Source organism: Centrocercus urophasianus, unplaced genomic scaffold (genome assembly GCF_019232065.1).
Source record: "Centrocercus urophasianus isolate 14NV4802_14NV808 unplaced genomic scaffold, USGS_Curo_1.0 seq_20, whole genome shotgun sequence".
Lineage (NCBI taxonomy): Eukaryota > Metazoa > Chordata > Aves > Galliformes > Phasianidae > Centrocercus > Centrocercus urophasianus.
The window spans coordinates 5,033,923-5,058,274 of record NW_024884756.1 but is presented as its reverse complement, the minus strand read 5'-3'; the positions used below and the strand labels follow the sequence as shown (position 1 = coordinate 5,058,274).

The 24,352-nt window shown below is 40.3% G+C and overlaps 1 protein-coding gene across 1 annotated transcript in view; it reads left to right on the top strand.

Moving 5' to 3' along the window:
* NCKAP1 (NCK associated protein 1) overlaps positions 1 to 19,889 on the top strand; it is a 53,291-nt gene extending 33,402 nt beyond the window's left edge. The window contains exons 18-31 of the mRNA XM_042821896.1: positions 1,219 to 1,338; positions 1,638 to 1,777; positions 2,616 to 2,747; positions 3,364 to 3,582; positions 3,883 to 4,013; positions 4,391 to 4,488; positions 6,081 to 6,174; positions 7,140 to 7,222; positions 7,645 to 7,725; positions 11,079 to 11,172; positions 12,375 to 12,491; positions 16,078 to 16,187; positions 18,292 to 18,381; positions 18,958 to 19,889. Coding sequence (XP_042677830.1) covers positions 1,219 to 1,338; positions 1,638 to 1,777; positions 2,616 to 2,747; positions 3,364 to 3,582; positions 3,883 to 4,013; positions 4,391 to 4,488; positions 6,081 to 6,174; positions 7,140 to 7,222; positions 7,645 to 7,725; positions 11,079 to 11,172; positions 12,375 to 12,491; positions 16,078 to 16,187; positions 18,292 to 18,381; positions 18,958 to 19,074 — 1,626 coding nt within the window. The 3' untranslated portion in view covers positions 19,075 to 19,889. The remainder of the gene's footprint in view (positions 1 to 1,218; positions 1,339 to 1,637; positions 1,778 to 2,615; positions 2,748 to 3,363; positions 3,583 to 3,882; positions 4,014 to 4,390; positions 4,489 to 6,080; positions 6,175 to 7,139; positions 7,223 to 7,644; positions 7,726 to 11,078; positions 11,173 to 12,374; positions 12,492 to 16,077; positions 16,188 to 18,291; positions 18,382 to 18,957) is intronic.
* Positions 19,890 to 24,352: the final 4,463 nt, after the last annotated feature.

Here is a 24,352-nt window from a genome sequence, read left to right as displayed (position 1 = left end):
TGTTTATAAACTCGTCCTTCTAAAAGTGAAATGGCGAGTTGGGAATTCTTAATGGTTTTGTTAAACTGTTGTCCTTAGCAGGTCTTTAAAAACGTAATCCCAAGTGATACACGGTATACTGTGAGCATTCATATTGCTGTATTTTCTTTTCTGGTTAGTAACAGAAATGCAAGATGTGGAGCGTTGCTTCCAAAACATTGATTCTTTGTTAAAGCAAGTTTCATTCTGAGGAAATTTTTTGTAATTTTATGTAATGAAATAGATCCTTTAGTACCTTGCCTGTATGCCCGTAGACTTTGGAATTACCCCGGGGTTAGCATGGGCAGTCTGGTGTAGTGCTTGTCAAAGTGGCTTTTCATTCTTAAGTGTTAAATGGAGTTGTTAGGTCTGTTAGACTATACATAGTGTGAGGTCTTCCTTATTTATGTTTGGCAACTATGACAAAGCTTCCAGGAAAGCTTCTCTTCAGGACAGGAAAAGTCTTTCAGAACCATTCTAGTACCATTTAGCAGTTAGTGGCTGAAGTTCACTAGGTGCTTGTTACTGTGAATTCAGCTGGAGCAAGCATGTACTGCCACAGCCAACAGAAGTGTTATTTCAGCATATGAGTTGCATCACTTAGTAGCTATTATAGTTCTGGAGGAATAATCCTCAGTGTGTGCTGTACCATGTGTGGTAGTGTGGCTGTTACAAAGTAAGCATTAGTGGTAAAAGAAGCATTTTGTGAAGACAGAAGGCTGTACTTGTGTGGATCCTGTACAAAGAAACCAAGTCCAGGAATGTATGCAGCAGGGCTTTGCAATTTGACTTCTTTGAGGGTATGAATGACACTGTGTGCTTCTGCTGTAGCTTAAGTTACGTATTCTTTTTTTCTTCATTGATTTGTACCAATACTAAATGTGAGATTTGCAGAAACCCAGGGTATTGGATGCTTCAGATGTAGTTCAGAATTGATGATGAAAATCTGCTGAGAAAAACTTGTCTTCTTTTACAGAAATTTTTGCTTTTTTAATTTATAACGGTGAGAATTTCACAGTTCAGGATGTCTCAGTAAAAAAAAATATCATGGAGGATGAAAGGAGCTGAGGTTATTAAGGACTTATTAGTGTGTTATCTGTCACTTCAGTTCTGAGTGTGAATGAGCTGCAGAACCATGTATGCATTTTTTGATGAGTGTGGAACTAAGAGGAAAGTGACGACCAACTGCTTTTTTAACAGCGGCATCACATTGGAGATCGCAGCCTTTCCTTATGTAACATGTTTCTGGATGAAATGGCTAAGCAAGCTCGCAATCTTATCACAGATATTTGCACAGAACAGTGTACGCTGAGCGATCAGGTGAGTGTTGTTTTGTCTCCTTTAATTCCCTTTGGAGGCTTTCTAGTTACTTTGACTTAGTGAACTGCTGTAGCTCTGTTCCTTTTCACCTCTTTTCCTCCGACCTGAGGAATCGCTCTGTTTATGAAATGGTAAGTGGTTTGAAGAAGACATTTGGTATCAAATTGTTTAGTTAGTAATCAAAGGAGATGCTCTTTGTGTTGTGAAGTCTCCACCTACGTGTGAGCTTATTTTTTATCTCATTGCTGCTGTGAAGTTGGATTTTTAACTGTAGGGGATGATTTCTTTCCTTCTACCAGTTGCTGCCAAAGCATTGTGCCAAAACCATCAGTCAAGCAGTGAACAAAAAATCGAAAAAACAGACGGGAAAGAAAGGAGAACCTGAAAGGGAGAAACCAGGAGTAGAAAGCATGAGAAAAAACAGATTGGTTGTGACAAAGTAAGCTGCCTCTCCTGTTCCTTTCCCCATGATTCCTCAGTCAAAACTCGTGATTTTTACTTGCTGCTTACATTCTTTCAGGAAAACTGACCGTAAATACCATAACTTCCTAGTTTGTGAACATTTGGTACTCGTACCTTGTATGGACACTGAAATTTCTTACTTAGAGTGGTGGGAATGTGTAACTCTTACTAATCACTGTGGCTGTTTTCTTTCTTGAGCAGAAAGGGTCTGTTCCCATGCTGTAGGTAGGTTTCCTATAGTCCTATCAACTGAGCAAGTGGGAGTCCTGAGGTGCGGATGGCGTTTTTTGGTTCTGCCTTGCTTAACACTGTTAGCTGGATAATGTACAGATTGGGCTGAAAGTCAGCTGGCCGCCTCTATCTGCGGAGATGGCGAGGCTTTCTTGTTAGTAGCCATAAGAAAACTGAAAACCCTAGCTAACTAGAAAAAAATCAAGGCCCATTGGAAAGAGAGGGAGAGATGAATAAATCCAGCTTGGGATGTAAGAGGTGACAGAGGACGAAAAGCGGCAAGGTAGGAAATAATTGCTAGGAAGAGATCACAGGGCAAGATTGTAGAGGTTGAAGTAAAAGGAGGAAGAGAGCTGTGAGAGAGGACAAGAGATGTTCGGTGTTGTCTCTGGAAATGGCTAAATGCACACATGCTGCTGAGACAGAATTACAGTTGCAACAACCACGCATCAGAGCTCAACTTGTGTAGCCAAGTTGAGAGAGTAGAGCTGTAGGTGATCTTGAGGCATCTTCCATCTGCGTATGCTTCCTATGATAATATGTTACATTAAATATGTTTTTAATTTCTTATTGACTTCTTAAAGCCTGGACAAACTGCACACTGCACTTTCTGAGCTCTGCTTCTCAATCAATTACGTTCCAAACATGGTGGTTTGGGAGCACACGTTTACCCCAAGAGAATATTTAACGTCTCACCTGGAAATCCGCTTTACCAAGTAAGAAATAATGTTAAGATAAATGTATTCATAAAACAAGGTAAGTCGGTCTTGGTTTGATATTAGATGTATTGGATGCGTGCTACTTAAGATAAGTTTTAAAGGTAGGTTGCAAAGCTGTGAAGTCATATTCTTACTAAGATTCAGTTAACTTTGTGGAGACTTCCGTATATTGAAATAAATATCATCTACTGAATAGTCTGATCCTGCATTCCTAGTCCTGTCTCTTTTGGTAGGGGTTGGTGATACCTGTTAGGCATTTATAGTGTTGCTACAGTTTTTTTGTTTTTTATTTTTTATTTTTTGCACATTATGGGGCATTGTTTCAAATATTTGGGTTTACTGGTCTGCTGGAAGGGAAATCTAAATATCGGAACTCAGTAGCAGACAAAGATAACAGAAAATTTTATTACTGTGATTATTGAAGTTTAAAAAACAAACAAACAAACAAACCTTGTCACTTGCTACACTCATCTGTTCTTACCTTTATCTTCACATCATTATTTCCAGAGCTGCTAGTTGTAAATATTAAAGTGATTAATGATGAACAGTTTTTTATCTGCATCTTTGCTTAACCCTTCTAAGAAAGGCATGTAATTCCTTTTGTTTCTAAAAGGTCAATCGTTGGAATGACCATGTATAATCAAGCAACACAGGAGATTGCAAAGCCTTCAGAGCTGTTGACCAGTGTCAGAGCCTATATGACGGTCCTGCAGTCAATAGAAAACTATGTACAGATTGACATTACGCGAGTATTTAACAACGTTCTGCTTCAGCAGACCCAGCATTTAGATAGCCATGGTGAGCCAACCATTACCAGTCTGTACACAAATTGGTAAGTAACTGGACGAACGCTTTTTATGAGCTTTGGTTATTACTTCTATCTAATTAAAAAAAACCAAGCATTAGTGAACCGGTTTTTGAAATTTTTAAATTCCAGATTCCTTAGGTTTACTGTTCTTGATCCTGTTAAGAACACTCAAAAATGTAGAATAAAATGTAGTTATCAGCTCAACTGTGCAAGTAAAAAGCCTACAGGCTTTGCTGTTCCTTCGTCGCACAAGTGTACTGCATCTTTGTAGAGGTATCTATGAATGTATGTCTTCATCTTAAAACTTTTTCCCTTTCTGATAAGGTATTTGGAAACATTGCTAAGGCAAGTCAGCAATGGTCACATAGCCTATTTTCCAGCTATGAAGGCATTTGTGAATTTGCCAACCGAAAATGAATTAACATTTAATGCTGAGGAATACTCTGACATATCAGGTAAACTTTGCTCGATGTTCCTATTGAACGTTTGTGAGGGATAAGTGTAGCTTCAGTGATTGGAACTACAGTAGCTCCTGAAGCGTTTTCTGAGACTGCTCTTGTTAACTTTCAGAGTATTTTCATTTAATTTTATTTCTGCTGTCTCTGTGCCTTGAAGTAGCCCATTTTCTTTTTGTTAAAAAAAATAAAAAACAGAAATAGGAGTATGGTGTGTCAGTGACTGCTGCTTCAGTTCTGTTACAGTGCAAGTTCTCAAATCTGAAATGCAGTTTTGAGATAAGAGCTTTGTAATTAAAACACGAATTGTTCATATGTTATGAGCATCAAATAACTGAGGAAGGAATGTTTGAAAAACAGTTTGTTTTATTTCTCAGAAATGAGAGCTCTGTCTGAACTCCTGGGACCATATGGCATGAAGTTCCTCAGTGAAAGTCTGATGTGGCACATTTCTTCACAGGTTGCTGAGCTTAAGGTAATCCTGGGCAACTCATGGGTGAAAAGAAGGGTGGGTTTGTGTTTCAGCTTCCTGTCGGACGTTTAATAGCTGTTTGTGTGCTATCCTTCTGAAGTGACTGCATGACACAAATGGTAAAGTGCATTTGTACTTCACTGTGTATTGCACTTGCATGTGTGGTACATCTGTATACCACACTCCTCAGCAGCTGAGTGGGCAGGCTCTGTTCATTTACTGTAATGAGTTCTCTGTAGCTATTTGTGTGCTGCTTTATTAAAAATGCAGTCAGCACTTAGAAGAGACTTTCACTTTATCTGCATCAGCCAGTATGAGCATACCGAGCCTTTAAAAGCATAGTTTTCTGCTATTCTCTGGTTACATCTTCAAGCATCTTGTTTTATCTGTCAGCACTGTGAGTTTTAGTGTTGCTGAGTTGCTTAGAACATATGGAGCCCAAAAAGATGTGAAGCTTTCGATTGATTGAGAGGGGATGCTCATGTTTGCCCAGATGCCACGAGAGGGATGCAGGTGATCAGTATGAAGCTGGGTGGGCTAGTTGATTCTTTGTGCGCATTCCAGCTGTTGAGTTTTAGAATGAGATTTGCCAGGTGAGAAGGCTGAGAATTGAGGGTTAAATTTTGTCAGTCCTGGCAATGCACAGTGACATCTGTCACGTTTCAAGTAAAACCGAAGGTCACTGGAGAGATGTTTTTTGGTTGCTTCTGTCTTCGCCCGTTTCTCATTGTCCTGCTTTCTTAAGATCAGCTTATTTGTTATTGTAGCTCTGTGGGTTTTTTTAGAAAAACAACTTTAAATTGTTTCTGAGATTGTTTTCTGATACTGGTAAGGATAAGCAAAACATAAGGTGGATCCACGTGCACATGACCACATATTTGGAGGAAAAAAGTAATAAAATGTTCATCTGCTTGGCTCAGATACGGTTGGCCTTATAGAGAGCACTGAGAAACATCTGTGTTTGGGGCTAAGAAGCACCAAGAGAATAGGAATGGGGAATTTATTAAGAGTAGGATTCAGCGTGCTTGCTTTTGCTTCCCGGACCAGGTGTTGGTTTTCTATCCGGAGTTCAAGCGAGAGGGGGTAGGAAGTTGGCTTCAGTTAACTGTTTGAACTGTTTTCCTGCCTGTCCCTTTTAAATCTTAGGCCAATATGCTGGTTATTTTTGTGAAGCTGAGAGCTTGACTCAGTAGTGGCATGTGGGCTATTGCCTTCAGCCTTGCATTCTGTAGAGCTTTGAGGAGTTGAAATTCAAATGTCATGTATTGGCCAGATTCCAATACATCAATTGATTTAAAATGGCCCAGCTTGATTTCAGTGTAAACTGGTGATCTGTTTTGCTTTCTGGCTTTCAGCATAGGAATTTGTTTTTTGGCTTTGTGCATACACTCTTGCAATTTCCTGGAAGCGCTTAGTTTGCATCTTCTATAGCTTATTTCATAGGATTATGGAATTGCTGTTCTTCCCTTGCTTCTCAGTGGAAATAAGGAGGTGGGAAGAAATACCCCAAGTAAAGCGTTTATGTTATTAACCTATCAGAATAGGTTATGTAGCTATATAGGTAATATAGCTGACCTGAGTCTGCTTCTCTTTAGAAACTTGTGGTGGAGAACGTTGAAGTTCTGACACAAATGAGGACCAGCTTTGACAAGCCAGACCAGATGGCAGCACTCTTCAAAAGATTATCATGTGGGTAACTAGCAGGGTCCTTACTAAAGATGTAGCATGGTTTCTATCCTTATCTTTTGTAAACACCTTCAAAATGAATATCTCTGTATGAAGTTGACAGAAGCACAGAATCATAGCATGGTTTGGGTTGACAGGGACCTTTAATATCCTCTAGTTCCAACCCCTGCTGTAGGCAGGGACACCTCCCACTAGACCAGGTTGCTCACAGCCCCATCCAGCCTGGCCTCGAATGCTTCCAGAGAGGGGGCATTCACAGCCTCACTGGGCAACCTGCTCCAGAATCTCACCACCCTCACAGTAAAGAGAGTGGTGAGATGTATGCTACTTTTTCTGGATGTGAAATGATTGCTCCTTTTTCCATGTGTGAACTCATAAGCTGATGGACCTTTTCAAAGTACTCCGGTCCCTCTCTGCCACAGACAAAATGGGATCTCAGCATAGGTGCTATGTGATGAGCTTGTAGCAACATTTTTTCATCAGGGCTGATAACGTCCATCTGTGACAACAATACTGGGAGTGAATGCATGGATGTAAATAGGAAGCACTATTTTCTTGATAGGTATCTTTCTGATGCCTTTGCGTTGTTATGTTATTTGAAAGGATTTCTACAATGTAATTAGCAGTTATTTTTAACAATTAATTGTTACAGTGATATGTTTTGGCCTCAAGAAAACACAGCTCTAGTGTTAGCATTGAATACCACTATCTGTGTGTAACAGACTTCATTTGTGGAATGGCTTACAGGGAATGTCTTCAGGAAATCTCATCATCAAATCAGATATAAAAACCTGCTTAAGCTCATGTTTATTTTGGCTCTGAAATGCTGATGTTTCAATATCGTGCTATTTGCAGCATTTTGATTTTTCTTTCTTGTTCGTTTTATTTTTTTATTTCATATTTCTCATTGAATTGAGCTTGTAAACTTGAGTAGGTTTTTGTTTACTGTTGTTCTCGTTCCTCTTCAGCTGTTGACAGTGTTTTGAAGAGAATGACAATTATCGGCGTCATCTTGTCTTTCCGGTCTTTGGCACAGGAGGCACTTAGAGATGTAAGAAATAACTGAATGTTTTCTCAATAGCCTTTACTAAATTTAATAGAATAAGAAGGAATTCAGACAGAGTTTTGAAAAGGTTTACATGTGGTGAAAATAATTATAACTGAACCTTGAATTGCAGGTTCTAGGGAAGAAGTACTTCTGAGTGCTGCTTAGAGAAATATTGCACTAAAGCCATCCGTTTGTAGTTGCATGTTTCCTGGTGCTCTTAATATTTAGTATGTTTTCAAGCCTGCTTTCAGTTTGTTAACTGACAGCTTGATTTTATTGGGCTTTAGTTCTGAAGTCCATAAAGTAATTAATAGACTGAAAATGAGTCATTCAAGAAAAAGTAAATGCAGTAAAATAATGGTGTTGTCTAACTGACGGTGAGCTTCGGGAGTGTTTTGTCCTCATTTTGTGTTTGTGTCTCTTAGGTCTTATCCTACCACATTCCTTTCCTTGTAAGTTCCATTGAGGACTTCAAAGATCACATTCCAAGAGAGACTGACATGAAGGTAATGTGAGGCCCGAAGGGTAATAGAGTCATTTTTGGAGCTTACTGAAAATATGCAAGGGGCAAGACTTTCATTCTTATGAAAAATGTTGAAACCCAAGAACAGTGTTTTTTTCCAAAGAGCTAAGTAATTACCCTTCTGCAGCCTTGTTATGCTCCGGGGGAAAAGAGAACGATGGAAGTGCACGAGTCTCTTCCTACCTGTTTTTATATCTTGAGAACTTTCGTGGCGAGAAATGAAGAAAGAGGTTCATCAAGTGCTAAAATATGACTAAGCAGTAAAGGGGAGAGTGCTGCTTTGCTTCATAGTATGTGCAGTTGCAACTTGTGTAACTGAGTGTTTAAAAGATCATGTGCATGGTTAGAGCTGTGTGTTTGTGATGTCTACAAGCCTGATTTTTGTCCTGAGTAGAAGGTTCTTCCACACCTCATTTTAGACACGTCTAAGAATTGGTGCCATGAGTTAGAAGCCTCACTTCTGGATGGTAGTGTATTTTCATTCAGAACCCCTTGTCAGTGCATCACATGGCTTCTGGCCCCAGATGCACGGTAGCTGCAACCTGAATGTTTGTTGTTGTTTTTTTTTAATCATTTGTTCTAGCTTGGAGCCTCTGAAGGCTTGCAGGTTCCTTAATAGTACTGTGCTGGTACAGAAGATGTATGGTGCCTGTATGTTGCACAGCTCTTCATTCACACACGTAGAAATAACTTCTTGAAAGCTGCTCTTGTGCCGCTTGGATTTTGGAGGGCTGCAATATGTTGTTATTCCTGAACTGAAAGGCTGTACTTTGCCGTTGATTCTTGCTGCAAAAAAGCTTACATGTTTGATGGAAAAATAATTTTAAAAATCCTTCTTTTCAAGAAGTATATTACAGAACAGTCAGAAGTTTGCCTCTAAGGCAAACATCACCAGTTCAGAAAACGCAGTTTAGCAGCCTGTCTGAAACTGTCTGAGGTTGTGTGACAAATGCACGTACTGAAATCGCACGTGCCTTCTGAAACTTCTGATGCTGATAATCTCTGTAAATGTTTGAGGTCCAGGAAACTCTGAAATTTGTTCCACCACAGAAATCCTGTGGAAAATAGATTTTGAGGATGTTGGCTTACAATTATTATGTTAAAATGATGCGAGTTGCCTTAGCTCTTAACAAGAAAAGCCTTTTACCTTTCTAGAGAGAAATTCTCACCTGTGGGCGCAAGGAAAATGGTTGATCACCAGAGTCATGTTCCATTACTGAGTTTGAAGAATCGGCTTGTGGAAAAGATGAGGAGTCAGCCCTGCTGGCTTGTGCCTGATCTTTTCAGTTAGGCAGCTTATGACTTTGGCTGTCAAAGCACTGCTGAGAAATTGGATGGAATAAAGGCTGCAACAGTAACAAATCCTTGAGGACAGTCTTTTACCATTGGCTTTTTAAAGCTGATTATTTTAGATAATCTTGAACATCTAAATGGATCCATAGGGATATCACTAACCCATTTGTGTCAGTAGACATGACAAAGCACAGTGTTTGCTCTTCTGTTTTTAAAGTCCCTGCAGTAATTTGCAGTCACTGGAATAATCGAGTGGCAGAAGAGCTGTCTTCTACTAAATGAAACCATACTGAGGACTGTTTGCCAGGTCGTACACCACATAGCACCAGCTTGTTGCCCCTGCTTTATGTACTGTTTGGCTGCTGGCCTTTTCTGGTGCCCTCTATACTTCCCTCGTGGTTCTCATGAGGTACCTATTTTGTGTACCTTTCTTCTTGCTCCAAGTGTGTGAAATAACACAAGGGCTGTGGTGCGGTCTGTGCTGCTGTTTGCTCGGTGTCAAGCTGAGATGTTGCGTCTTGCTGGTGTGGGCTGCTGATGTATAGTCTTGTTTAAGAAGTCAGCACGAGTTTGCAAGGGTGATGTTGGAGGACTGTGAGTGCAGAAGGAGCCAAACCTGTGTAGTCCTTCCTGTAGTGCCTTCTGGGAATACTGGGAACTCTGGCACGTACTACCCCAGAACTCTGCCAGAGCTTTGTCTTGAAAACAGCTTGTTGATGTGGCCAGAGCTAGGAGCCTGCTAACAGTTAAGCCCTGTAGACAGTCAGCAGTTCCTTGTTTGAACTTTCTCCCCAGTCTTGTCGTGTACCGAATTTCCGAGTCTCTGTACAATAGGTGAGAAAATTGCATATTCTAAGATGCAGTAACATTCTGTATATTGAATTTGCTGTAGGAAATAGCTTTAATTTGTTAATGAAACATATACTTGATGTGAAATACGATTTAAAACTTAAAATTTGGGAAGAGTGATAGAATGAAGAGAATGATTATTTGTTTTGCGTTTATTTTTAGTGTCAAGGTATTGCAGTATCTGCTATTAGAGTCAGGCTTACACTTGATCCTGTGTTAATAGTAGGCTGTTTTGTTGTGAACCAGCTCCCATCTCTGTAATTCCCTGAATGCAGCTCTGTACTCAAGCTGTCGTGTGTCTGCTGACAGCTAAGCACCGTGCAGACCAAGTTGTGTCCTTCCTGTATCGGGGTTTGCCTTCGGGTAGCTGAGCTGGACCCCTAAGTAAGGTGGTAAGCACAGTACGACCTTCTGCAGCCGGCCAACTCAGTGGGAGTTTGAGAGAGCAGTTGTGTACAAGGCACATCATCAGCATTTCCACAGGCTCCTTAGGGACAAGCCTCCCTTTGGAGAGATTCATTTGAATTAAACCTTCAATTGTTTAATTCCACGTGTGAATTAGGGGAAGAGAGGAATACAGGATTACATAGGCAACAGTATGAAATGTAGCCTGAGCCAGGCTTGAAAATGGACTAGATTGCAAGGCATTCTTAGCTCCTCCAAGCGTTGGGGTCACTTAGACTGTAGTTCTTGGCATCTGAAATCACTGGACACTGGTTCTGTATCAAACTTGTATGTTGGAAGATGCTTGCCTTTCTCTGCTACTTCGTTAGCTTGTGACTTGTGGCTTTTGTCTAGAAGTGCAGTATCTGTGGATGCTAGTTGTCTCTGGTGGAGACCGTGTGTTAGGTTTTTCTTTTTGAACAGAATGAAGAAGCAGAAATGGCAAATTGGAAGTCAGGATGTTTGCTTTGGAGGTCACCTAGAAAAGTATACAAGCTTTGTTTGGCTTGAGAGAAAGAAACGATAACTGAGCACGCGAAGTACTGACCGCTCTGCTCAGAGCAAGTCAGAGGTGGAGGAAAAAAAGACTAAAATCTAGACGTTCTTTATCTAGTTTCAGCCAAATCTCAAAGTCTCCCTTAATGACTCAAACTAATACAAACATTTTAAACTTGTCAGCGTAACTGTGCTTCATCAAGTTTACACAAAAGCATTCAGTTCCCTTGTAATTGCCTTTCTTCTGATCCTCAGGTGGCAATGAATGTATATGAACTGTCGTCAGCTGCTGGATTGCCTTGTGAGATTGATCCCGCCCTGGTTGTAGCACTGTCCTCCCAAAAATCAGGTAAGAATTTACTATTTTCAAAATGTAAAGGAAAAGAATGGTTTGCAAATAACTAAGGCCCCCAAGGCATGGGTACGTTTTAAGTGCTGGTGGAAGGCTTACATGTCTTGGATCCTTTGTATTCCTTTGAACTTCATAAATTGCCTGAAGAATGCAAATGCTTTGTGCAGACTGCCCAGAATACACTGATGAGCATCTTGAGAATCTTTTCAACTGCGTAAAAGTTGTTCTCTTGACCTGGGAAAGAATAATGGGTAGATGCTGAGGCGGTCTAATGGCTGATGGTTAAAAACTGCTGTACTTTAAGGACATTGGAAATAGGATTCCACTGTGAACAGCTGTAGATGGGATCAGTTCTGTTGCACAGATCTGTAACAAATCTGTGTAATTAATTCAGACAGTAGAAGCTGAAATGCCAGCTGAACGCATTTGATGAATTTCACAGCACTGTTACTGATTTGTAGTACAGATGCTAACATGCCCTTTACAAGGGGAAACATAGAGACCAAACATTGTGAAGCCCTCACGTGTGTAGCACTTCGTGGCACTTTAATGCACCGCTGCTGAAGCTTTTCAGTTTTGTTTACCCTGGCAGTTTGGAAGGTATGAATTAAGTTTCTTAAGGGCTTTCTGACAGTCTTAAGTCTTCCTGTCCCTGGAAGTGTTCAAGACCAGGTTGGATGGGGGCCTGGCAGCCTAATGTAGTACAGGATCTAGTGGTTGGCAGCCTTGCCTGGGGTGGGGGGTTGGAACTTGATGATCCTCGAGGTCCCTTCAAACCTAAGCCGTTCTGTGATTCCTTACTGAGCATTTTATGCCTTTTTTTACCCATGTGTAACAGATAATTGAAGTTACAATCAGACTGTAACTGTTGTAGATGTTAACCTGTTCCTTTTTTCTTGCTTTAATACTAGCTATTTGGCAGGAGAAAATAAAGTTTCAAGAGGCAGTTTAGTATTAAAGCTTAGATGCGTCAAGCACAATATATTTGTATTCATAAAATCCAAATGTGGATTTGTTTATATGTACTTGTGTTGATACACATAGTTGATTAGAAAGACAGTATCTGTGATGGCATTTTCAATAGTTCCCGTTGAGGTGCAGCTATGAAGTGTTGAAGCTTTGTGAATAGGGCAGGGAATTTCTGTATGTTTTCATGACAGGCTGTGATCTGCTACTAAAAGGCTTATTTTTGTTTTCAGAAAACATTAGTCCGGAAGAAGAATACAAAATTGCTTGCCTTCTCATGGTCTTCGTGGCAGTCTCCTTGCCGACTTTGGCTAGTAATGTGATGTCTCAGTACAGCCCTGCCATTGAAGGTAAACGTCAGCAAAACGTTTGTCCTGAATGCGTACTTTGTAACAGCCCTGGGAGTGTTTTTAATAGTTCTGCTGTGAATAAAAAACTGCTGTTTCTTAGTGAACAGAAGTTGGAAATCCAGAAAAGATCAAGAATAGGTTTTCTGAGAATTACTTTGTAAAGCGTTCACTTAACTCCCCTGAGATTCCTCCAATGGAGGAATCTTTTGCTTGAGACTTGGAGAGCAGCTCATTTGCTGGAGGGGGCAGTCTCGTACTAGTGTGTGAAATTGGTAGAGAGCATATTCTGTGTTAATTAGGGCACAGTGTATAGATGTTTCAGCAATGGCTTTATTGGCCTTTGTGCTGCTCGTACATAGTAGCTTTTCTGTTCTTAACGTGCTGTTCATCTCACCATAAACTTTTGAAGATGGAATCCGGAAGGTATGAGCTGTGAACAGAACTGTAACCTACAGAATAGCTCAGCTTAGAGAGAGTACTTTGCCTCAAGGAAATTCTTTGCTTGTAATCCGCCAAAAAAAAAAGGTTCTTTCAGACAAAATGAAGTTGAAAAAGAATGACGGAGAGAACTGTTCCAATACACACAAGAGTCACCTTTCAGCTGCTCAGGCTATTTCCATTATGTTGTATAGCTTGCATAAAGGACTGTTTATTCTGCATGCATTTACCAGCTACAGAGAGAGATTATTTTTCTATTTTCTAAGTTGCTTTGTTTTTAATCAGGTCAGATGTAACTTGCACAGTGTCTAACGTGACTTCTGAACCTTTACAGTACCAAGGAAAGACCAAAAATTCTGATAGTCTGTGTCACTTAGTGAGTGTGTGGTATGCAAATCCCTTTTTCCAAAGGTCTTCCCTTTCCAAGATTGCTGTTTTAAATGAGGTTAATAATTTTGTACTTGCCTGTTTGAGTTAACCTTCTTGATAGGGAAACATCTTCAATTTTAGAAGATGGGGGTTTGTTAACTGTAGTTTTAAACAGATTGTGTAGCTCTTTGCCTGTTGTGAAAACGTTGGGTAAATCTCTGATGTAATGAGTAGAACTTGAACACTGATTTGAAAGGTCAAGTATTCGAGGCTAACAGCTTGTTCTGATGAACAGTGAGAACAATCTGTATCCCACAGGGTTGTTCTGTGTTATCTGCGCTCTGTTTCTACGGCTCTGTTTTTTCAGCCATGATGGCTGAATGAAAAGCTCAGAATATGTTGAAGCGTATGAAGGACTATGAAATGATTGGTGGGGGCAGACAGAGGCACTTGTTTGTGGGAGGGCAGTTAGGCTGGGTCTCTGATGTCATCCAAGTGAACTTGCTTATATGTGTTCAAGGCCACTTCTCTTAAGTATTTATTTTTGTAGTTTCATAAGAAGAGATAAACTGGAAGCACTTTCTGACACCATTTTTGTCCTTCAATAGCCTCCTACCTGCTGCGGTCTCAAAATGTACACTACTTGCCACAGGGACTGTAGCACAGGTTTTCAATGGTGACTATATTTGCTTATTAATTAATAAGGCATGTCTATGAGATGCACCTACCCCTCTGAAAACTTCTTCCTACGAGCTGGAGTCAGGCAAGCGAGATGTTGCTGCTCCCAGATTTTCTGTAGCAGGTTGGAGCTCGTGCAGTTTGCTTCCCCCATGCTCCCCTCTCTTCCAAGGTTCGTCTCTGTCCTCAGGCTGCTGGCAGTCTGAAACAATAGACAAGGATTATCTTCTGTCTGTTTTATGTGATGCAGCCAACATATTCCAGTTTCTGTCATTTAATTCAGTAACTCTTAACCTGAAGTCAGGCAAAGCCTCTTTCATAAGTGGTTTCTTAAGTTAATAAGATCTCATAAAACTGTGACTGGAGAGGAATTGCATCTAGAACTCAAATAAGCCTGTATTAGGAGTTGCTACTGATGTTATGAGATGCGGTCTCTGTATTACGTGATTCTTTACTGTGTGGACTCTCTTTTAATAAGAGGAAAATAGTCTGGCAAAAGGAATATATAAAATATGTTCGCTGTACAAAAATAACAAACAGAATAGACCTTGTTGGTTCTGCTTTAGCTGTGTATTACTTTACTCTGTTCTGCCCCTTACTGTAGAACATCTGACTTGAGACACTCGATATAGATGCTATTTCCAGAATGAGAACTTAATAAATGCTGCTTTTTATGAAGTAAATTCCCTGGCTAAACCCTGAATTTTACCATCAACAGGTCACAGTTTTGAAGGAGTTTCAGCTTTCTAATCTGGCAAGAAATTTGTCCCAAATTCCAGAACAGAGCGCTAGTTTGTGTCTAGAGACTAGACTAGAAAAGCAGGCTACAGAGACCAGGCCTGTCCTGACAGCGTGAAACCTGCCACGTGTTGGAAGGCTGCAGCTTCTTGGTTGAATTCCCTTTGCTGAGACTTTGACAGAGAAATCAAGTCATTTGAGAAACAAGCATAAATTTAAATGGGCAGCACTGAGCAGAGCAGACATTCTTGACTGATGCTGACAGGAAGCAGCTATCTATTTATTTCCTTTTGGATTAGCATATTTATGCAGCAGTTTTTAATAATAACAAAAAAAAAAGAACAGCAGCAGTAGCTCATGACTGGCTGGGGTGAGGACCTGCTGGTGGAGATTTGATTCTATGACCTACTGATCAGCACGTTCATAGGCTTCTGGAGAAGTGGTGAAGGACCAGGTAGCAGATTGCAAATTCAGTGAATTTCTGGAGGCATGAAGAGCTGCAGATAGATACTGTGACACTGAGTAGGCTGCACATAGAGTGCCAAGTGAAAACCATAGTAAATGAATACAGTGATATGTGTGTGGTTTGGAAGAAGTAATTTTTTCTTGCACGAAGTGATGGAGTTTAGCTGACCTCACTGCTCAGGTGTCATCTTGTAAGGAAAAAAAAAAATAAAACGAGCTCAGTTATCAGCAATGGTTGGAAAATGGGTGTAACCTGTCAGCATTGTTTGCAAGCATCCATACTTGGTAACTCCTTCAAAGACCCCTTCCTTTTCATAGGTTAGCAGTTTCCCAAGCTATTTATTTAGGTCTCTATTCATTTTGTTCTAGTATGCTGGCCTGGACTAAGTTGCTCAAAGAAATAGCAGGCTTGCTGATGAGCAGTTCCTGTTTTTCATCTATAGCCTTTTTGAAAACTGCTGTCATCCAATCACCTTCCAGCCCCCCGAAGCCTAGGTAAATCTTGGCAAGATAGTTACAGCCATCAGAAATTCACTACTTCTGTTCTTGAGGTCCTACAGATCTCTTGGGGAATACCATCCAAGCCTGCTGATCTGTTCGTGTACGAAAAGAGGAGGAAGACAGTCAGGCTGATGAAGTCTTTTCTTATACAGACTATTTTGTCAAGTGGTGATACCATCAAATTTTATAGTAGAGCACAGTATTTGGAGGGAGATGTGTAGTTCTGGTTGCTCTGATGATACCAAGTTGGTGTGAAAGAGCGCTTTGCTGCTGTTGTTTAAGATGCTGAAACTTGCTCTTTGGTTGTGATGACCATGCTTACTCTTTGATAATATTTTCCAAAACATTATCATTTTCAATCACAGCGCTGAGGTAATTTGTGTATGTTTTTGTTCAGGGCATTGCAACAACATTCATTGCTTGGCAAAAGCTATCAACCAGATTGCTGCAGCTTTATTTACCATCCACAAGGGAAGCATCGAAGACCGCCTAAAAGAATTTTTGGCTGTATGTATGATTTAATTTCTAAAACTAGCTTTTTGCAATATAATCCTCTGTGTATTAATTAGAATTTTAGCACCTATCATCTCTTGTACAGAAAAAACTCTTGTACAGTCTGTGACTGGAAAAAGACATGTAATGCACATGAAGTCATAACTCTGTCTGCAAACTTTTCCCTGGCTGTACTGGACTCTTAAATGCTTTTACCTGTTCAGGGAAGGTACCGTAGGAATGGCACTCTGAGTGAATGGCTCTTTTGATGTGTCTGCTCTCCTTGCATAGGAGCTGTCAGATAGCTGCACAATACGAGGGTATTTGGGGAGAGATGTTTTTATGCTTTAGAGTAGACTGAAGATCAAAGTTGCTGCAATCCCCACTGATGCTTCAAAAGAAGTCAGAAGCCTTTAGGTCCTGAAGATGTGTTTTAAATTCTTTTTAGCATGCTTCTTAAGTAGAAATAGAGGTTTTGTTTGTTTGTTTGTTTGTTTTTTAATAGCTCTTGATTTCGGACTACTTAAAGGGAAACTAAAGGTTAAAGTGACTTCATTTTTTTCCTTAAAAGGATACTAATTTGAGTGATTGTTCCTTTTTCACGCTTATCTGTGAAATGAAAAAACACGCACGCCCTGCTTCTTACCTTCCTCAGTTAGGAGGGTTGGGTAATGGTCAGTTGCTGTGAGGATAAGTCCACAGAAGCAATCGTTGTGGTTTTTTTTTTCCTCATCCTTAGAGGCTCTTTCCCTTCTGGAAGCTCATTGCTTTTTGTTAAACTGAGAAAGCCTTTAGCCGTTGACCTTGTCTAATGCAACTGCTGGCTGTAAGAGATGAAAGAGAGATGGTTGCGTCGAGTTGCGTACGTTTGACAAGTGAAGGAAACCAGTTTAGTTTCATGTGACAAAAACACTTTTGGTATGAGGTTTGCATTTTTGCAGTGTTTATGAACTGATTTCAGACCACTGCTTTTACTGTGCAGACTGTGACTTGATGGTTCAGATGTTTTGCTAATCTATCTTTTATGGCACCTTTTATTTGTCACTTACTGTCAGTCTGAAGGAAAGCATCTCCTGAGGAGAAAATACGCTGCTAGAGATGATCTGCTTTCCTGTCATAGTTAATTAAAGACGGAAAAAACTCACCAGGTTATTTAATAGTGATGAGTATGTGTGAACATTCTTTTCAAGTGTGCACGTTCACTTTACATTACAAATTAATTTGCAGAAATTGTTTCAAGAGGATTACTGAGATAGTTTTTTAAAGTTAATATTTTAAATTAAAATCCCTTTGTGGTAAATGTCGCTTAATTATACTGCTGTTCCTTGATGGGAGTGCGCAATAGTTTGTACAGCTGACAGCTGGAAAGAGGTGGGTCGTCTTGTTGGGGTTGCTCTTGGTTTGGATTTTTTGTATTTCTGAGGTATGAAAACACAGGCTACACACTCATCTGCACATCAAGTATTTTACTGCTCTGTCATCATGTGTACCTGTGTATGAGTGTAAGCTTCTGGGATATTTATTTTTTAGGCTATCTTTTAAAACTAGTAATGGAAGGTTGCTTATAGTCTAATATAATAAATTCACAGTTGGGATGACATTTCTTAAACTAAATATATTGTTTTGGAAGTCATTTTCTTGTACAGCAAAATGGGTAAAATATCAATTGGCAAAAACTGTGAATTGTAATTCAGTAAGTTTATATGCATATTGGGAGAGACCAAGACAGTGAGATCTTGATCCCAAGGGAGCTCTCATGGATTTTAGTAGACTTGTCAACTTAGTGTCAACTTACAGTCAACTTACCTACTTTTATTATCTGCTTTGATGAGCAGAAGTTCTTCACAATAAATGAAACGGCTTGCTGACTAAAATAGCACGTACTGCTTATTAAAAACTGCTAGGTGTAAACAAAAATGTCTCCCTGAGAGCAAAGCCCAGCTAGCAACCATCAGTGCTGCTTTGTAGTTGCAAGTTCAATGCTGTCGCTACTGAGTGGGCTGTTGATGTCTTCAGAAATGTTCAGAAATTGATGTCTTCAGAAGTGTTTAGTGAAAGAGAAGAAGCTGATCTGTGTGCCTTTATTTCTTTATCACTTTGAAATATTCATTTCACGTAGCTTGCATCATCTAGTCTACTGAAGATTGGCCAGGAGACGGACAAAACTACTACAAGGAACAGGGAGTCTGTTTACCTACTACTGGACATGGTAAGCTTTGTCTGTTTATTGGTAACTAACTAAGCTAAAGGAGTAGGATCGACATCATGTTGTTCACACCTCTGGTGTTGTAGTTCCTCAGCCAGGGTGAATAACTTTTTATGTCATTCTTAGTCATACTCTAATGTCAGTAACGTATTTCTTTTATTCCCCCAGCACATCGTCATTTGTTGCCATTGTATGTGGTGTTGTTTTGTTCAGACAGTTTGCTTTGTTGTACAATATTAAGACAATGTACATCAAAGAAGTGCTGTTCAGAATGTGAGAGGAGATAATCGTTGTTCAGACTTTCTTCCTTTACTGCGGTGTCTGTTTTGAAAATGAAAGGATGCTATATGACGTTATACGTAGACGTATGAAAGCTACGTGACTGGTTTAGAGAGGCACTGAAATTAAAGCAACTTTTTTCTTTCCTGTGTCTCCTTAACCTCATGACAATCCTTTTCGCTATGAGAAGCGGTGGTGGTGGCGGCGTAGTGCAGAGCAGAGATACCTACATGGGACAGGGAATGAGCAACAAGTGGTAGAAGGTGTCGTGCACAACCTTACGTTTCTGCTCTTTGTCAGATTGTGCAGGAGTCCCCGTTCCTGACGATGGATCTCCTGGAGTCTTGTTTCCCTTACGTCTTGCTGAGAAATGCGTACCATGCTGTCTACAAACAAAGTGTCACATCCTCTGCCTAAGTATCTACTTCCTGCAGATAAGACATAGCACGCGTCTATGTGGCCTCAGTTTTACCTGTCAACTGTGGAGCTATTTTACTTTATGGCCTGATGAACAGTTTTGTGGATTATAAACTTTTTCCATCAAGTTGTATTTCTGACCAGTGGTTTCTTAATATGGTTGTACTACAATATCGGCTTGGTTGATTTTAGGTTGCACATTCATGGAAAATCTTTTTTTCTCCTTTCTTCCTTTTTTTTAATTTTAGAGCATCAGTTATGTTAAAAAATATACTACTTCTGCCATATGTTTTTGATATTGATCACGCAGAACAGAAATTGCTTGTTTATTTCCCAGAAGAGAAATGTATTTAGTGATTATTTTAGTGTAGCTTTCATCTGTGTGTAAATTATTTCATATAGGGAGAGTTATAATCTTGTACCTATTGTTCTTATTGAAAACAAATATTGGATGTGCATTTCTGTGAAGTAATTACAGCATTTCTAGTTTTATTTTGAAACATTCACCAATCTATGTACTATGACACTATCTAACATTAAAAATGTTATCCTCCAGACAGCGATCCTTTCCCGATACTCTTAAACAACAGCAAGTGGTGTTGTTTGTATAAAGCATAGTGGGAATTTTTTTTTTAAACTAACTTCTGTGGTGCCCTGTTGGCATTAACACTACCATTGTACCCTGCTGTATAATAAACATTCTTACACATTTATCACTTGTTGATAAAATGTTAGCCCTTAACCACTTTTTATATGTTTTAAAACTTTGAAATTCAAGTGTACCTTCCATAACATACAATAAACACTAGACTGTACTATCTGTAGGTGAATTATTTTTAATATAAATGTTATCCTAGTATTTTAATCTTAAAATGTGCCGTGGTGCATTGATTTGCATATCGGAGTTCATTAAATATCAATCCTTAGAGCTTTAATGTGAAGATTTCCTTCCATCATCCACCTTTTGGCTGACGTGATGAAGATTCTTGTGAAAAGTGGAAGAAAGAATTGAAGCCAGTATAAAAAGTGTCAGCTTAGTGCCGTGAGTCTTCAGATCTTTCTTGGAGATAGTAAAATGAGAAAAGCATTTATACAGCGCATGGTGGTGCTGGTTGTGTCAGTAGGGAGAAGTTAGAATGTAAAACTTGAAATAACTGTGGAGCAGGAGAACCGTAACGTAAGACATCACTGAGACAGATGTGTAATGAGCCTCCTTTTATCAGTGGTGCTCGTTGGCATGCAGGAGAGCATTGGCTCACTTTGCCTGAAAGCTGACCAGATGGTTGTGCTCTGTAAACTTCAGCATGGAAACAGATGTGGTGCTCTGGACGTTGCATGAAGCTCTTGTTCTCCATGCAGCTTCTGCACACACTGGTAACTTTTTTTATTATGAAAGAGCTGTTTTGTGCTCCTTTACAATAGCTTCCTGTGTCCAGAGGGGAAAAAAAATACTGCATTACTTCCTTAGGACAATTTTATTCCAGTACATCTGTATTTCTCCTAATGTTGCTTTTCGTGTTAGAACTACAGCTGGTAGTTCAGTAGTGTAACACCCAACGTTCTTCATGAAGAGGTCAGGTCACATGTGAGACCTGAGAGTGTAATTCTGTATTATTTGAAACCAGCTACGTTCATATACCCTATTCCTAATTAAGGCTTGGATTGTAACTTAGTCTTTTGTGGAAAAAATGACTTTCAAGATTCATTTGTGAAAAATTCAAGTTAGATGTGGTTTACGAAATAACCTTTTTTTGTCTTCCATCTTTTTAAGTTGAAAGGAATTGTGATTGGCTGTTTATCATGATCCCTGTCAGCTTTCCACGGTGTGAGCTTTTACTGAAGTAATCCTAGAAAATGAGTAATGGACAACAAGGGCAGCATCTCTGCGAAGAAACCACTCTGGACAGTCAGATGCCTGAGATGTCTCTGCATGTCCTTCCTGCAGAGGCTCAGAGCAAGCTCAGAACAAAACTGAAAGCAGAGGAAATTTGGGAAGGGAGATTTGGACTCAGCCACGAGCCCTTTGGGTTTTGAAGATGTGTGAGGTTTGTTGCCTTCTAGGGGCAGGGGTTCTTGCTTTGTTCCTACTGTATTGCTCCTATTTCTGGTTTTAGCTGAGACGCTGCAGAACCTGCTTATTGAAGGCAGGACGTGTTGGCCACAGGCCTCGAGACAACTGGTGTCCATGCACACAGGCAGCAGTATGTCTGTTGAACCAAGATTGCAGGGAAGAAGGCAGAGGAGGAATGCTTCCTCTGCAGCCAGCAGCACCGTGTCCTCCACGGCTTTGTAAGCTCATGTGATGCTGTTTATGTTGAGTCATCTCAGGTGGTGTTGGCATAAGTGCTTCTGATTCCTGAAACGTGAAGCAGGGGCAGCTGAGCTGGTGTCATATGGAGCCCCTTTGGAGCAGATTCCTTGTCTGTGGGGGGAGAGAGTTCTCCATGCCGGACAGTGTGAAAGGATAGTGTCCTGTGACTGCCTGGAAAACTACTTTTTGTGTAAAAAAAAAAAAAAAAAAAAAAAAAAAAAAGTAAATGACTGCTGTTAAAACTTTTTGTCTGTAGCAGTTCCTCTTCTAGAAAGGAAGAGGAATTGATAAGGACACCAATATTCACAACGTATCTTTGACGTACTGGAGAACCTCAGAAAATGTTGACGGGAGGTCAGTGTTCGGAGGAAAGATAGGAGCTTTATTCAGCTCCATCAGGAACTTGTCATGGAACTTAATAGATGATTTATTCCAGATTGAAGAATTCCTGACCACAAATACATAAATAGCCCTTGCTGCTAAATTCTGTTTTTGCCAAAAGCTTCCCTGGTCCATCAGATGCAGCACAGGCTCAAGCAAGGGTGCTCGGTGACTTGCTGAGAACTGCGAATTCTCTAAGTACAGTTGTTCCAACATTAGTTTGGCTGTAGTCTTCAGTGAATCTGTTGAGCTGAACCAAACTCTAAATGAGGCGTACAGGTGTACCAAATTATTCCGTTAAATCAGTAATCGATTACTTCATTTTAGATACAAGCTTCAGAACTTAACTCCATCGTGTGCTAAGTTGTATAGAGAATGTTGTAGATGTATTCATTACTAAACATGGCCGGTAAGTCAGGGATTGGAAGAAGATAGGGACTGTTTGTTTTGGTGCCTTTGGTGAATCTCAAACCACAGACGTGGCATGTGCTAAGTGAGGTAGCTGAAGTGGCAGCTATCCATATGTGGTTGGTTTTGTGGATCAGAGCAGCTATTTTCAAGATTGTCAAACAACCAATTTTGAGGAGTTCTTAAATTCTTTTTTTTTTCCTTTAAGTAAAAGTCTGAGTCATTTTTTTAAAACTTACTGAGTTTTCCCTGGAGATGGCAAATGTTTTTTGGTGGAACACAAATGCTCCCTAAGTGCTTTTGCTTTTTTTTTTGTTGTTGTTGTTGTTGTGTTCTATTGTCTGTAAACATTATCAGTGACACATAACAAAATGTACCACCAGCACCCAGGCCTATGTCCAAACCCATCCCTAATTAGCTATTAGTCATGCTGTTCCTAGTGCTATTAGGTTAAAATGACCCATTGACTGGCTATGGTGTCAGTGCATCTTGCATAACTTCTTAATTGGAAATGCTTGTATTAAATTCTGGATCAAAAGCATATGTTGAGCCTGATACACAGCAGGGGGATTTGTGTATTTCCTTCTGTTGAATAAATGGAGTTAAAATTGTTCTGCACTTGAATAAAAAACGTGTACTGACGCCCATGTGTAAAGATAAGACTTGCAAATCCACTACAGCATTTAAAAGCCTAAAGCTAGTAAACCCAGTTAGCAATATAGCTTAGGATATTGGTCGTGATCACTTGAAGTTCTGACCGGACGATGAAGGGAGTAAACTTCTGCTTCTTCCTCCTTACCCTTCTCTCTAATGCAGTCACTGTAGGGCCTTTGTGTTTGGCTAAATTTAAGTGGACTTAGTGGGCAGATAGGCAGAGAGCTCTATTATTTGTAAATATCAAACTAGAATATCTTTAGTAGCAGGGATGCAACAGTAACATTGCATGGACAGCTGCCACAAAGAGGAAAGAATGAAACTTAGAGAAAGCACTGTGAATGTATCTGATGATGTGAAAAGGGAGGTAGAATGGGAAATGAAAGCTGTGAGCGCAGTGCTTAGAGCTGGGGACAGTTGGGAATCTGAGTCCATTTCATAACTGAGTTCTGCATCTGGTACTTACCAAGAATTAATTCCAGATTGTATCTCACAGCCCCCACAGTTGGATTTCAAACCTCCACAGAGACATCTGTGTTCCACTCCACAAGCAAAGCAGCAAATTCATGTAGGTATAGAATCATTTGTAAATTGCATGTAAAACATTGAGACGTCTTTGTATGATGTGAAGAAGGACCAGGTCAGCAAAACTGGAAGGGAACATCTCTCTTTGTTACAGTGGAGCCATAGAGGCTCAGTGCTGTTAGTTCCATTTATGTCTTTGAGGTGGAAGACAGCGGAGTGATGTTTAGCAACAGTGCTACATTGAGATCGGTAAGCACAAAGGTTTATTGTCTTGGATAGCAAAACCCTTCAGAAGGCAAAGCAGCAGCTTTTAGAATGGACCGAGCCTGTGACACTTGCTTTAAAAATAACTTCATTCAGAGAATAATCGCCCTACTATTCTCCTATGGGCTTTTTGTTTGAATGCGGAGACAGTACTTGTGAGCTGTTATCTGATAGAAGTTCAGAGGGAGACCATAATGATCAGACTAGAACGTGTTTGGATTCTAGCCTGTAATACTGGTTTGCTGGCTCATTACAGGCAAGGTGAGGAGTCAAAGTTCCTGAGCTCCAGCTGCTGGAGGTGGGCATGGCACACTGCTGTGGTGGTGGTGGTTGGGTGGCATGTAGCCCGGGCCTCAGGTGCCTTTCAGGAAGGATTATTTCCTGTCGGCATCACCCCAGAGCTTCTCGAATTCCCAGTGATGCAGAAGATACAAGCGGCAAAGGAGCTGCATAGCGATCTTGTCATTTTGCAGTTAAGTGGTGATGATGGGGAAGAGTACGGATGGAGCCTCTGGCATAATATTAAGGGACTGGAACCTCATCTTTTAAGTCGACGAGCTGATCGGTGTTTAGTGAGCCCCCGAAGGGGGACAAAGTAACATTAAGGCAGTGATAACCTCCTGGGAGCATTGTATTGTCTGTCTGAGCTGACTGGGACGGGGCAGTGAGAGGGTGGATGGCCTCCAGCAGCACTGGAGCTGAGATGCGAAGCAGACAAAACCACTGCTGCCTTCT